At 33.7% G+C, this 15,498-nt stretch overlaps 1 protein-coding gene across 1 annotated transcript; it reads left to right on the top strand.

Annotated features, from left to right (window-relative positions):
- Positions 1–11,170: 11,170 nt before the first annotated feature.
- Positions 11,171–14,621, top strand: LOC120077520 (putative pentatricopeptide repeat-containing protein At5g09950). Its single transcript, XM_039031431.1, has one exon. The coding sequence runs from the start codon at positions 11,329–11,331 to the stop codon at positions 14,530–14,532; it is 3,204 nt and encodes a 1,067-aa protein (XP_038887359.1). The 5' UTR covers positions 11,171–11,328; the 3' UTR covers positions 14,533–14,621.
- Positions 14,622–15,498: the final 877 nt, after the last annotated feature.

Genomic DNA, 15,498 nt, shown 5'->3' with positions numbered 1-15,498 from the left:
GTTACAATCTCCTCTCTCTCTATGTTTGAAATGTCTTTCTAAGTACTTAAAAACGTAGTTTAAATTAAAAAAAAAAATACGGTTTTTAAGTACTTAGAAAGTCAATTCAAACATATCTTAAAACATTGTCTTTTTCCATTTGAATAGAGAAAAGGGCAGTGATGGAAAATATGATTTAGACACTCTTTTGCCATATAAATGCACAAAGTCTTGAGAGATGGAAATTGAAAGTGTCAAATGGCAATACATGTTTAAGTGGGTTTCTTTCTTTTGCTTCTTTTTCCTTTTCAGATTTGATTTATTTGTAATCATTTAGTTCCCATTTGTTAAGAAATGAAGAAGAAATAGGTTTCATTTTCTCTGTATATTTGTATTGTCTTAGTGGATTTTAACTTTAAAGTTCATGACATGAAGATGAGTTTTAACTTTATAGTTCCAATTTGATTAAATTAAACTTTAGACTGGAGGAGGTGGGGAGGTTACTACCCTTTCAATCCTTTAGTTTAAGAATATATATTTAAAAAATCAAAATCAACTCTAAAAAAAAAGAGAGCATAATATATATATTTTTTTAATTCTTAGTTTGAATTTGGTATTTATTTAGATTATGTTGGGTAATCATTTGGGTTTTGTTTGTTAATTATTTGGTTTTTAGTTTTTGAAAAATGAAACTTATTTCTTCTTAATTTCTTATCATTATTTAGATCTTTCTTAAGTAAAAGGGTTGGACTTTTAGCCAAATCCAATAAACAAAAACTACTTTTTTTTCCTCAAAATTTGGCTTAGTTTTAAAAACACTAGTAAAAAGTAGTTCATAAACTAAGAAATTTACAGGTGGAATGGATGTTTATAGATTTAATTTTCAAAAACTAAAAATCAAATATTTTCTAAATGGGGCTTTAGGTCCCGTTTGGTAACTATTTAGGCCTCGTTTGATAACCACTTTGTTTTTAATTTTTGGTTTTTTAAAAATTAAGTCTATTTTATTCTTATTTCTTATAATGATTTGCATCATTCTTAAGTACAATGGTTGAAAACTTAGTCAAAAACAAAATTTTAAAAGGTTTTTTTAGTTTTCAAATTCTGGCATAGTTTTTTAAACCATTGGGAAAAAATAAATAACAAAGAAGGAGATTTGGAGGTAGAAGTAGTGTCTATAGGCTTAATTTTCAAAAATAAAAAGCCAAAATCCAAATGGTTACCAAACGAGGTTTTAATTTTTAGTTTTTGGTTTTTGAAAATTAAACTTATTTTCTCCCCATTTCTTACAATGATTTGCATATTTCTTAAGTCTAATAGTTGAATTCTTAACCAAATTCAAAAAACAAAAATAAGTTTTCAAAAACTACTATATTTAGTTTTAAAATTTTGATTTGATTTTTTTAAAAAAATATTGGTAAAAAGTAGATAACAAATGAACAAATTTGGAGACGGAAGTAGTGTCTTTGAACTTAATTTTCAAAAACAAAAAACAAAAAACTAAATGGTTATCAAACGAGATCTTAGTTTTTGTTTATGTTTCTTAAAAAAATTAAGCCTATTTTCTCTTAATTTCTTATCATGGTTTTCATTTTTTTTAAGTAAAAGAGTTGAATTCTTAGCCAAATTTCAAAAATAAAAACAAGTTTTTAAAAACTATTTTTTAAGCCATGTTTGGTAACTATTTGGTTTTTAAAAATTAAGTTTGTAAACACTCTTTTCACTTCTAAATTTTTTGCTTTGTTATCTATTATTTACCATTCTTTTCAAAAACTAAGAAAAATTTTAAAAACTAAAAACCCCGTTTTGTAGCTATTTGGTTTTAGGTTTTTTGAAAGCTATGTTTTTTAGTTTTCAAAATTTGACTCGATTTTTTTAAACTATTGGTGAAAAGTAGATAACAAAGGAAAAAAATTGGGGATGGAAACAGTGTCTATATGCTTAATTTTCAAAAACAAAAATAAAAAACAAAATTGTTACTAAAAGGGATTGTAGCTTTTAAAACATTTGTTTTGTTTTTGGTATTTGACTTAGAATTTTCAACTTTTGTACTTAAGAAATATGTAAATCATGGTAAGAAATTGAGAGAAAATATACTTCATTTTTAAAACAAAAAAAAAAAAAAACGAAAAAGTTACCAATGAAGAAAAGTTTTCAAAACTTGACTTGATTTTTTTAAATATTAGTAGAAAATATATAACAAAACGAGAACTTTAGAGGTGGAAGGGACATTTATAGACTTAATTTTCAAAAACTAAAACCCAAATAATAAATGGTTACTAAACGGGCCTTAGTAATTTTAAAAACTAAAAACCAAAGGATAATTGAGAGTTTAAATGGTTTACAAAAGAGACTTGTTTCTTTCATATGTTTCTTCTATTTTTTTTAAAGATATGAATTGAAAATGTCTATTTACTTTTTGAGTTGATGTGGAACACATGTGAATGAAAATTTAATACCTGATTCTATAAGATTTTTGTTCAAATGATCCAATCTTAAGTGTGCTAATGTAGAATGATCGAATCCTAGAAATCAATAAAAACTAATCTTCTGTTTACGTTATAAGACATTTGATAGCCTATAACTTCTTTTTATGATCGTGGCTTCTCGCCCATCACAAAATATTCGAATCCCTAACTCGATTTACATGTGTATCTGGATTTTCTAAAAGATCCCTTCATAGGTCATTTGCAGTCATGGGTGTCCAATCACAGTGAAATTATAGCACAACCCAATCAAGATTTCAATACCAATTGTGATTTCTAAAATTCATTTGTAGTCACGGGTGTCCAACCATCTAAGAATGGATTTCATAAAAATAGCAATTGACATTAAAATTGCAACCAGACTCCACTATAATTTTGCAATGGTTAGGCACTCGTGATTGTGCATGACCAACAAGATCAAGGAGACTTTTTAAAAACACGGGGATTGATGTAGTAGGATTAGGATATTATAGTCAAATCCTTAATTTATTAGGATATTATTAGTTTTTTTTGTTTATTAGAATTAGAATTAATTTCTTTAGTTTATTAGGATTAGAATTATTTTTTTTTTTATTAATGAATAAAAAACTTGTGAAAACAAGAAAACAAGTACTCTATTTATAAATGAAAAGCAAACTATTAATTAATAAAAGAAACTAATCCTAATCCTAATAAATCAAGGATTTGACCATAATATCCTAATCCTACCACATCATTCTATTCCTAAGGGAAAAAACTCGTCATCAATTTTAAAACGAAAATGAAGGTAAAACTAAAAAAGTAAGCCACTTGAATGGAAACAATTTTGAAAAACTAATATCAGCAACGTCCAAATTGCACAAGTTGAGCCAAGATTTATCTTTTGAGACGGAATAAATTTTTCAACAAAATCACCATGAATTAATCCAAGCATTATGTTGTTCAAGAGATCTATTGTCAACATAATCAAGTCGGAAGAAAATCTTAGTTTCAAAGTCTGAAATAAATTTGACTTAGGTTGGGCCATATTTTATTGTAATGGGTTTGAGTATGGGTGGGTCTGAAAGCTCCAATAAAAAAAATGGGCTCTAAATAAAAATTGGTCTAGGGTTGTTTTAGGTTAAAAAATATGGGTAATGGGTCAGTTTGGCAAAAAGAATTTGGGTCGATTTTGCAAAAAAACCCGAGTGGGAAAATTGCAAAATAATTCATCTGGCATTGCTTCATTTTTTTCTCTCTCTCGTGAACAACTGCGAAGGGATGTCAACGGGCCTCCAATGTTCTCCTTCGTTAGCCACGTAATCTTCTTCTTCTTCTTCTTTCTTCATTGGATCTGATAATTCAGCCACCCTAGCCTTGTTGGCAATTTTACCATAATAACCACATTTTTCCGATTCCAAACATGTCATCTCTCACGTTGCTTCACAATCGACTTGAATTAGGTTTTCAAGTTTGTTCAAATAAGTTTGCCCACAGATATTCTCTTCTTCTACCTCTCCCACGACTTCGATTTCAACATCTCTTTTGTTGTGGTGATACTAGAGGGTTGAGTCACTTTCCTCCATTTTCGACATTTATTTCCTTTTCAATTTGAGTCGCATAAGCTCCAATTTGAAAAATAGTTTTGCAGTTGTTGTATTCCTTTTTTTGAAATTATGGTTTGCGAGCTCTTTTGTCCAAGTTTGACTCCCTATTCTCTTCTTCACTGGATAGTTCTTCAAATTATCTTTGTCTCCTCTAATAAGCACTCAATTTTAGTTGTTCTTGAACGTGTATAAGAGGTTTTTGGACGTTCTTGGAAAGATTCAAGGTTGGTAGGTGTTCTATTCTCATTCTTGATCACTAAGATTTCTTTTGACTTCAATTCTTTGGGTGGGATTTACCAAATCTTGAAGTTGTTTCTGCCCTTCAGATAATTGATCCAACTCAAAATAAATTTTCTCTAGTACCTCATGATACCATCGACAGAACCTTCGATCGACTGCAAGCATTTGGTCGTAGTCTTCAGTGGTAGGACGGTGGGTGTCTTTGCTTCTTTGTTTTGGGAAGTTTATGCTGTGGAAGGCTTCTTTCCCTTCATCAAGCCCAATTGATCTTAATGCTCTTATACCAATTTGGTGTATACTAAATGAGAGAATTTTTGTAATGAATCAAAACTTGTGAATATAAGAATACAAGTACTTTATTTATAAATGAAAGGTAAACTAATCCTAATCCTAATTAATAAAAGAAACTAATCCTAATCCTAATAAATAAAAAAAAAACTAATTCTAATCCTAATAAATCAAATAAACTAATCCTATCCTAATAAATTAAGGATTTAACCATAACCATGTTAGGATCCGAATATTTGCATGAGTGAGAAGTCGTGATCGTGAGAAGAAAGTGTAGTTGAGTGCTATATGAAGTAAATAGAAAGTTACTTTTCATTGGTTTGTAGGATTTGATCCTTTCGCATTAGTACATTTAGTATGGGTCACCTGTGCAAAAATTTCGAAGATAATTGATTAAAAGACCCAAATCCCAAGCCAATTTTTGCCCTATTTTTTAAAACTTAAGAATTTTGACATCTTGCTTACATTATTATCAAGTAATTTTACAAAATTACTCTTAGTTTCTTTTTCTCTCTTCTTTCATCTCCCTTCGATTTCTTTTTTTTTTCTTTTTTTTTTTTTTTTCTCTTTCCCTCTTTTCATTTGTTCTTTTGCTTTTCTTCTCTAGCGAGACCACACGACCAGCTTTAGTGAGACCATATGACCAACTCCGGCAAGTCCACGCATTTGTTCTTTGGTCGACTTCTTGTTCTTCGGTCGACTTCTTGTTCTTCTCTCCCTCTTTTTAGTTTGTGTTGTAGAGCGAAACCGAACATTGAAGAGTGAGACTGTGAATGAAGAAAGAGAGCTAGAAAATGAGAGAGTGAGAAAGCCCAATCCACATTCGCGATATTTCATTTTGGTAATTTCATCCCAATTTGATGTGAACAAAAGGTAAAAAAAATCTCATTTTAAAAAAGCGAGACAAATTACCTTCAAAGAAAGAAAAAAAAAAAAGCAAAACATATCTCATTTTCCCCCCTCAAATTTGGCCATTCATTCATCGAACCAATATCTTGAGTCCTACCATTTGTTTATAGAGTAGGGGATTTTTATACGGATCCATAAAGTGCTCGGCTGGTGAAGAGTCAGACAGTGCCTTCTCAATGTTGCAAATGACTTTTGGGTTTAGGCCTATAGGAAAGGTTAAGAGAATGGGAAGTTTTATCCCACATAGATAGATTTAGAATTTCCTAGAGGGTATAAATACCAAGGGATTCTAGATGAGAATCCAAAGTGAGTTGGTGGTGGAAGTATAACCCTTTCATTACACATGTGTCGTTGTAGTTGTTATCCATTTGGTTAGATGGGTGAGTTTGAGTAATTGTGCTTGCACAAAAAAGAATTAAGTTTTTATTACTTATCATTTTATTTATAAATTAAATTTTTATTACTTAATCATTCGAACTATTTACAGTTGGAATTTTGATTTTCGTCTGTTAACAGACCTTTCCTTTCCGTCCTTTGGTGTCCTCCTCTCACACATCATATAATACTATTCAGATCTGTGAGAAAGGACACACAATTGAATTTCATTCCTTCCTCTCCACTCAATTTCTACTGTTCTGAGCAATCTTCTTATCGGTTCTAGTCCTTTTTCCGACGAGTGCACGCTTGAATTTGGAGGTTGTGTTAACCTTAGAGAGAAACCGGCATAAGCAATTAGCACCGAGGTCGCACCATATTTGCTTTTAGGGCAGTGATTCTTCCACGATGCAACAACTTTCATGACATTTGTTTCAACAATCTGAAAGTAAAACACAAATGTCGATCAAGAATGGTAAGGTTCTCCCTGATCTGTCCAAGCTTGAACCACTGGACGAAGCAAATTATCGTCATTGGTCTCAGAAATTATTGATTTTCTTCGAGCAGCTGGAGATTGATTACATCCTCACCACAAAAGTGTCTACCGAAAAGGTGAGCACTGTCTCTGATCTAGAATCTTCTGTCCAACCCATTGATGTCTCTGATCAATCAAAGCAGTCCGCAAATGATCTTGATAAGTACGATAAAGACAACAAAGTAGTCCACAGCCATCTGTTGAATCATATGACAAATTCAATGTTCGATTTATTCGTGGTCCAAAAATCAGCAAAGGTAATTTGGAGTACATTGGAGTCTCGGTATGGAGAAGATGATGCTGGTTGCAAAAAAATACATTGTTGGTAAATGGCTACAATTCCAAATGGCGAACGAGAAACCAGTAGTGGAGCAGATACATGAGTAGGAAAATTTGTGGCGAACGTTCTGGTCGTGGGCATGAAAATGTGTGAGATTCTACAAGCTAATGTGTTACTTGAGAAATTCCCCCATCCTTGAGCAACTACAGAAATCACTTGAAACACAAAAAGAAGGATCTGACACTCCAAAACTTGATCAGTCACATGTGCACCGAAGAAGCCAACAAGCTAAAAGATAAGCTAATTTCTGGAAATCTAAATTCAGTTAATGTTAACTTGGTTGAATCTTCTGTTGTTAACAAAGACAAGTCCAAAAATCATAAGAAGCAATTTGGAAAGAATAATTCTTCTCGGAAAAATGGACATCACAAAACTAATGGTAAGACGATTGAGAAGAAAAAATTGATTCGCTATGTCTATGAAAAACCAGGACATAAATCTTATCAATGCAGTCAAAAGAAAGGAAGGTCAAATCAGCAACCCACACCACAAGCTAATCTTGCTGAACTCATAATTGCTGCTGTTGTGGAAGCAAACCTATGGAAAACAAAATTGACTGGATACTTGATATCGGAGCTTCGAGACATTTCTATTCAAACCGAGAGCTCTTCCATGACTACGAGGACACTGCTGACGGAGAATATGTGTTCATGGGTAACTCGGGCATAACAAGAGTGCTTGGAAAACAGAAGGTTATTTTAAAATTAACCTTTGGAAAAACTTTGTCCTTAAATAATGTATTGTATGTACCTTCTTTACGTAGAAACTTGGTATCTGAGAGTCTGTTGAATCGGGCTGGCCTTAAGATTGTCCTCACAAAGGATGGAGACTTTGTTGGTGAGGGATGTCTAGCTGATAATTTTTTTTGTACTGAATACTATATCCGTTTCAAATATGATAAATACAAGTACTTCCAATTTTGCTTACATAGTTGAGTCTCTTGATATGTGGCATGGTAGACTAGGTCATGTGCATGTTGCATCAGTTAAGAAACTTAAGGATTTAAAATTGATTAATGCATCTAAAACACATGAAACTAGTAAATGTCTTGTTTATATAGAAACAAAGTTTGTCAAGAAACCTTTTAAACTTGTCACATCTAGAATTACAGATTTACTAGAATTGATTCACTCTGATTTGGCTGTTTTAAAAAACACCACAAGTAGAGATGGGAAAAATTACTACATTTCTTTTGTTGATGATTTTTTCTTGATATACTAGAATTTATCTTTTAAAGACAAAAGATGAAGTTGGTAGTATGTTTCTGAAATTTAAAGCGAAGTAGAGAATCAATTAGATAAGAAGATTAAAAGGTTAAGATCAGATAGATATAGTGAATATAGTGATAATACACTGAAAGATTTTTGTGAATCAAATGACATTGTTCATGAATTTATTACTCCTTATTCACCACAACAAAATGGTATAGCAGAAAGTAAAAACAGAACTCTTAAGGAAATGATGAATGTTATGTTGTTAAGTTCTGAATTGTCTGATAACATGTTGGGGGAAGTTGTGTTTTCTGCCTATTTTATTCTTAATAGAGTACCTCACAAGAAACTGGATAAGACATTTTACGAACTTTGAAAAGAATATGTACCTAATCTCTCTTATCTAAAGGTGTAGGGATGTTTGGCTAAGGTTTCATATCCTATGTTCAAGATATCTACGGTAAGATCTAAAACTTTTGATTGTGTGTTTATTGGTTATGCACAAAGTAGCACTGCATACAAATTTATGTGCTTGAATGATAGATTTGTATGTGAATATAGAGATGCAAAATTTTCTGAGCATGTTTTTCCTTTGAAAAAGGGAAACACTGAAACTGCTAGAACAACTAATTCTGAGAATGATTCTGATTCCATGCCTTTCTTGTCTAATAGTATGCATGATATAGCTTCTAGTAATATGTCTGACATTGTAGATGTTAACAACATGGATAGAATGCTTGTTATAGAACTTAGAAGAAGTAAGAGACAGCGAACTGAGAAAAATTTTGGTCCTGATTTTTTAACTACTTTTTTAGTTGAGAGACCAAATGATATTGACTATTAGTTTGCATGTATGTACCTTATAGATGAGGATCCTAAATCTTACCAAGAAGCCTTAAATTCTGTAGACTCTAGCTTATGGAAGGAAGCTATTAAGAGTGAATTGGATTTTCTAATCATGAAATAAACTTGGAACTTAGTAGATCTTCCAAAAAGAAGTAAATCTATTAAGTGTAACTGAATTTTCAAAAGGAAAATGAGGTTAGATGGTTCAATTGAAAGATACAATGGTAGATTGGTAGTAGTAGGGTATACAAAAAACAAGGTGTTGATTATTTTGACACATATTCTCCTGTAACAAAATAACTACTATTAGAGCCTTAACTGTGTTGGCTGCTATCCATGGACTTCTAATTCACCAAATGGATGTAAAAACAACATTTCTCAATGGTGATCTAGAAGAGAAATCTATATGGTACAACCTGAAGGCTATACAGTAGCCGGTAAGGAAAAAAAAGCATGTAAACTAAAAAACCTCTTTATGGTCTTAAACAAGCTCCCAAACAATGGTATGAAAAATTTAATGATACTTTGATAAACAATAATTTAAAGGTAAACTCTTCAGATACGTGTGTTTATTCAAAATTGTTTAGAGTTAAGTGTGTGATTATATGTTTGTATGTTAATGATATGCTCATCTTTAGAACAAACATAGAGATCATATGGAATACCAAATATTTATTATCTTCCCATTTCGAAATGAAAGATTTAGGAGAAGCTGACGTAATAATTGGTAATAAGATAAGAAAAATTGAAAATAGTTTTTCTCTGTGCCAATCACACTACATTGAAATATTACTAAAGAAGTTTAATTGTTTTGATGATCCTCCTGCAAGAACTCCTTATGATGCTAGTATAAGTCTTAAGAAAAATAAAGGTGATTGTAGTCTGAAATGCAAAAATTATAGGTAGCATTATGTTTTTAATGAACTATACTAGACTTGATATTGCATATGTTGTTAGTACATTGAGTAGAAATATACATAATCCTGGAGTGCTCTTTGTCGTCTGTTAAGATATCTTAAGGGAACCGTGAACTATTGTTTACATTTTAACAAATTCCTTGTTGTATTAGAAAGTTATTATGATGCTAACTGGGTATCTGATAATGATGAAGTCAATTTTACAAGTGGTTATGTTTTTTTTTACTCGGAGGAGGAGTAATATCATGGAAGTCAACAAAACAGACTTGCATAGCTAGATCCATTATGGAATCAGAATTTATTGTTCTAAAACTAGCAGGACAAGAGACTGAATGGTTTAGAAGCTTACTAAGGGATGTACCATTGTGGGGGCATCAATACTAGTATCTATGCACTGTGATTCATAGGCTGCCATAGGTGTTGCCAAGAATAGTGTATATAATGCTAAAAGGAGACATATACGTCTTAGACATGGAGCTGTGAAACAATTGTCAAAGGGAGGAATTATTTTCTTGGATTTTGTGAGGTCTGAGCAAAATTTGGCTAACCCTTTGACCAAAGGCCTAATAAGGAAAATAATTTTAGAATCATCAGTAAACATGGGGTTTAAACCCTTATAGGATACTATAGTCCTTTAGCTGGATAGTCTATTGCGATAGACTTGATGGTCCATAGCCCTTCATTTGGTACGGACTTGATAAAAAGAACTAAAACCTTTTAAAATTCCATAGCCTTCTTTTGGGTGGTCCTGATATGGACTTGATGGATGAGTGTAAAATCTTCATAGCTCAGTTTCGAGTGGTTTGTCTTTGAAATATTTGATGAAGTAGGCCCTAGTATGGACTAGAGGTGAAGTCTTCATAGCTCAGTTTTGAGTGGTCTATTATGATAGACTTGATGAAGCAATTAACGTGATTGTGAAAGTGTGACTATCTTCTATGAAAGAGTTTAAAGGTCTCTTTCTAGAGTTTTCACAATGACCCGAAGTTTGTGTGTATGGCCATATTAAGCGCACTTTATATCGTAAAATCGAGAGGACTAGTAGGGGTCTTAACCAGTGTTATTGAAAATTCAAGAGATAACCCATCCTCTCAAACAAGGTTGTTGCCCTACTTCATTATGCATAATTCAAATTGTTAGATATTGATGTTTAAGTCTGATCTCCTTTATTTGCTCAAAACACTTATTTTCAATTAAACTTTTATTTTCAATTAAACTTTTATTTTCTTTACTTGTTAACTTTTTTGTAGTAGTCATTTGTGGGGATTGTTGGAAATGACTTTTGGGCTTAGGCCTATAGGAAAAGTTGAGAGAGTGGGAAGTTTTGTCCCACATTGATAGATTTAAATGCCTAGACTGTGTTAATCTTGGGACTAACCAACTAGCATAAGTGATTAGTACCGAGATCGTGTCGTATTTACTTTCAGGACAGTGATTCTTCTACGACACAACAACTTTCGTAACATCTATTTCAACACTTAATTGTCATCCGAATCAGTTTTCACTCCCTATGTTGGTCAAATATTCAAAAGTGATGATGCAAGGGCATTGGCTGTAGATGCCAGCCGGCTCCCATGGATCGGTGATCAAACCGTGGAAACTTGCATTTACTGCTTTCGTTTCGTAATCCTACTATTATGTCCCGCTGGTTATTCCATACAACAAGACTAGCTGCTTACAGCCATAGCCCTGTTTTCACCTCTCCACGCTCTGCTTCTTCAATTCGACATTCTCACCATTACCCTCTTCTCTTCAATCCCTTTAACAAACCTCGTCCTCCATCTTCAATCCCATTGCAAATCTTAGTTGATCAATACAAGTCATCTCAACTCCACCCCAATCCTGTACAACGTGATGAAAAGATTGAGTCTCTTGCTCAACGGTACCGGTATTCTTGCTGCTCGAAAGATGCAGAAGAGCTTCATTTGCAGGTTTGCAAAAATGGGTTCGTTAATGATTTGTTTTTGTGTAATACCCTTATTAATATTTATGCTAGAGTTGGTGATTTGGGTTCCGCCCGGAAGGTGTTCGACCAAATGCTCCTTAGGAACTTGGTTACTTGGTCTTGCTTGATATCAGGCTATACTCATAACCGTATGCCAAATGAGGCTTGTGAGCTCTTCCGGAGAATGGTTTCTGATGGTTTTATGCCTAATCAATACGCTTTTAGTAGCGCCATCCGAGTTTGCCAAGAGTGTGGCGAGTGCGGCTTGAAATTTGGGATGCAAATTCATGGGTTGATGTCGAAAACTCAGTATGCTACTGATGTTACGACAAGTAATGCTCTGATATCAATGTATGGAAGTGTTCTGGGCATTGTGGATTATGCACGTCGTATTTTTGATAGCATTTGGCCCAGGAATTTGATATCTTGGAACTCTATGATTTCTGTTTATTGCCAAAGGGGAGATGCAGTTTCTGCATTTGATATCTTTTCAACCGTGCAAAAGGAAGTCATGGGAGATGGTCTCAAACCAAATGAGTATACCTTTAGTAGTTTAATATCTACTACCTGTTCTTTGGTTGATTCTGGTTTGGTTTTGCTTGAACAGCTGCTGACCATGGTGGAAAAATCTGGTTTCTCGCATGATTTATATGTAGGTAGTGCTTTGGTTAGTGGTTTTGCGAAGGTTGGGTCAATGAATTATGCCAAATATATTTTTCAGAAGATGAGTTATAGAAATGCAGTATCCTTGAACGGTTTGATAATTGGACTGGTTAGACAGAATAGAGGTGAAGAAGCAGTTGAACTTTTCATGGAAATGAAGGATTCGGTCGAACTAAACCTTAATTCTTATGTGATCATTTTGACTGCCTTTCCTGAGTTCTATGTTTTGGAAGATGGAATACGGAAGGGTAGTGAGGTTCATGCGTACCTCATCCGATCAGGCTTACTCGATGCCATGATTGCAATCGGGAATGGCCTTATAAATATGTATGCTAAATGTGGAGCTATCGATGATGCTTGTGTGGTTTTTAGGCTCATGGATAATAAGGATTCAATTACGTGGAACTCCATGATCACTGGTCTTGACCAAAATGAACACTTTTTAGGTGCGGTTAAAACATTTCAAGAAATGAGAAGAACAGAATTATTTCCTTCAAATTTCACAATGATTAGTGCTTTAAGTTCCTGTGCAAGCTTAGGGTGGATCATTGTTGGAGAACAATTACATTGTGAAGGACTTAAACTGGGGCTTGATTTGGATGTTTCTGTTTCAAATGCTCTTTTAGCTTTGTATGGTGAGTCTGGGTATGTGAAGGAATGCCAGAAAGTTTTTTCCTTGATGCTCGAATACGATCAAGTTTCATGGAACTCTTTGATTGGAGTTTTAGCAGATTCAGAACCATCAATGCTTGAAGCTGTTGAAATTTTCCTCCTTATGATGCAAGCCGGTTGGCATCCTAATAGAGTGACCTTCATTAGCATACTTGCAGCAGTATCTTCTCTTTCACTTCATGAACTAGGCAAGCAGATTCATGCTTTAGTCTTAAAGCATAATGTTCCAGCTGACACTGCTATAGAGAATGCACTTTTGGCTTGCTATGGGAAGTGTGGAGATATGAGTGACTGTGAGAAAATCTTTTCGAGAATGTCCGATAGACAGGACGAAGTGAGTTGGAATTCTATGATTTCGGGTTATATACATAACGAGCTCTTGCCCAAGGCCATGGACATGGTGTGGTTTATGATGCAGAGAGGCCAGAGATTGGATGGTTTCACCTTTGCAACTGTGCTTAGTGCTTGTGCAACCATTGCAACATTAGAGCGTGGCATGGAAGTTCATGGATGCAGTGTAAGAGCTTGTTTAGAATCCGATATTGTCATTGGCAGTGCACTCGTGGACATGTATGCAAAATGTGGAAGGATAGACTATGCTTCAAGATTCTTTGAACTGATGCCAGACAGAAACTTGTATTCCTGGAACTCCATGATTTCAGGGTATGCGCGCCATGGACATGGAAGAAAATCTTTGGATCTTTTCGCCCGAATGAAGTTGCATGGTCCACTCCCAGATCATGTCACTTTTGTTGGAGTTCTGTCAGCATGTAGTCATGTGGGTTTAGTCGATGAAGGCTTCAGGCATTTCAATTCTATGAGTGAAGTATACGGATTAGCTCCTAGAATGGAACACTTTTCATGTATGGTTGATCTTCTCGGCCGTGCGGGGGAACTAAACAAAGTGGAGGATTTTCTCAACAAGATGCCAGTGAAGCCTAATGTTCTAATATGGAGGACTGTTTTAGGGGCTTGTTGCAGAGCCAACGGTCGCAACACAGCGCTTGGGAGGAGAGCAGCCGAAATGCTGCTGGAAATGGAACCAAGGAATGCAGTGAACTATGTTCTTCTCTCAAACATGTATGCTTCAGGCGGAAAGTGGGACGACGTAGCGAAAACGAGGGTGGCAATGAGGAAGGCTTTCGTGAAGAAGGAAGTTGGATGCAGTTGGGTGACAATGAAGGATGGTGTTCATGTGTTTGTTGCAGGAGACAAATCACACCCTGAAAAGGACTTAATATATGAAAAACTAAAGGAACTGAATGCGAAAATGAGGGTAGCCGGGTATGTACCGGAGACGAGATTCGCACTTTTCGACCTTGAAGGGGAGAACAAGGAGGAACTATTGAGCTATCACAGTGAGAAAATTGCAGTTGCTTTTGTTCTTACTCGTCCATCAGAAATGGCTATTAGAATAATGAAAAACCTCAGAGTTTGTGGGGATTGCCACTCTGCTTTCAAATACATTTCAAAGATTGTTGGAAGGCAGATAGTTTTGAGAGATTCAAATAGATTTCACCACTTTGAGAATGGTCAATGTTCATGTGGGGATTTTTGGTAAAACAATAGTTTCTTTTGAAGATATTTATCGCATTCAAATGTGGTATTAATATTATTGCCCATGAAAAATAGTGTTTCATGAGATTCGTACATATGAATATACAATTGCTTCATGTTTTTAAACGGTCTACATTAGTTTTTATTATTTCACTTTTTTTTTAAAAGAAGTTTTTATTATTTCACTTGAGTTCAAGTTTAAATTAGTATTGGTGTTAATGATATAGTGAAAATAAATATCATTGCACTTTTTTTAATGTTACTTTTGTCTAAGTTTATTTTTTTTAGTGCGACAAATGAGTATGAAAGATATGAATCTCTGATTTTTTTTTAAAAAAAGTATATGTCGATTATCGTTAGACCATGCTTTGGCTTAACAAATCTTTCATTTAGGGTTAACTCATTCATATACTACTTTGATGAGAAGCCTATCAAATACCACTATCAAGTATTTTATATGTGATTAATCAACATTTTCACATCAATATTAGTATAGCTCAATTGGTTACGGCACATACACTCAATTGAGGTGGTAGAGATTCAAATATCTACTCCCATATATTCAACCAATAAAAAAGGAGAAATTTTTTCAAGATATATCATCATATCGATATCCCACATAGATGTGGGTGCCACATCATGTTGTGAACCATTGGCAAATGTGGCAAAATAGATCAATAACTGACAAACTTTTTTAGGGTAAATTACAAGTTTAGTTTTTGAACTTTATTTTAAAAAGTGTTAAATATGCAGAAAAACATTAAAAGTGTCTAATATATCTCCCAACTTTCAATCTTGTGTATAGTTGATCCCTGACATATTAAAAAATTCAAGGACTTCTTGGACACAAAATTAAAAGTTTAAAGACCTATTAAGTACTTTTTAAAGTTTAAAGATCTATTGTATTAAAAGAAAAAGTCTAGATTTCCATTAGAAATAAAGTCAAAAGTTTAAGAATTTATTAGATAGT

Source organism: Benincasa hispida, chromosome 5 (assembly GCF_009727055.1).
Source record: "Benincasa hispida cultivar B227 chromosome 5, ASM972705v1, whole genome shotgun sequence".
In the NCBI taxonomy this organism is placed as follows: Eukaryota; Viridiplantae; Streptophyta; class Magnoliopsida; order Cucurbitales; family Cucurbitaceae; genus Benincasa; species Benincasa hispida.
The sequence above is the reverse complement of the archived record's forward strand: the minus strand, read 5'-3'. Positions and strand labels throughout refer to the sequence as shown.

Bases quoted from the DNA above. Each gene is read 5' to 3' on its own strand.
- LOC120077520 (XM_039031431.1), top strand. From the start codon at position 11,329: ATGTCCCGCTGGTTATTCCATACAACAAGACTAGCTGCTTACAGCCAT.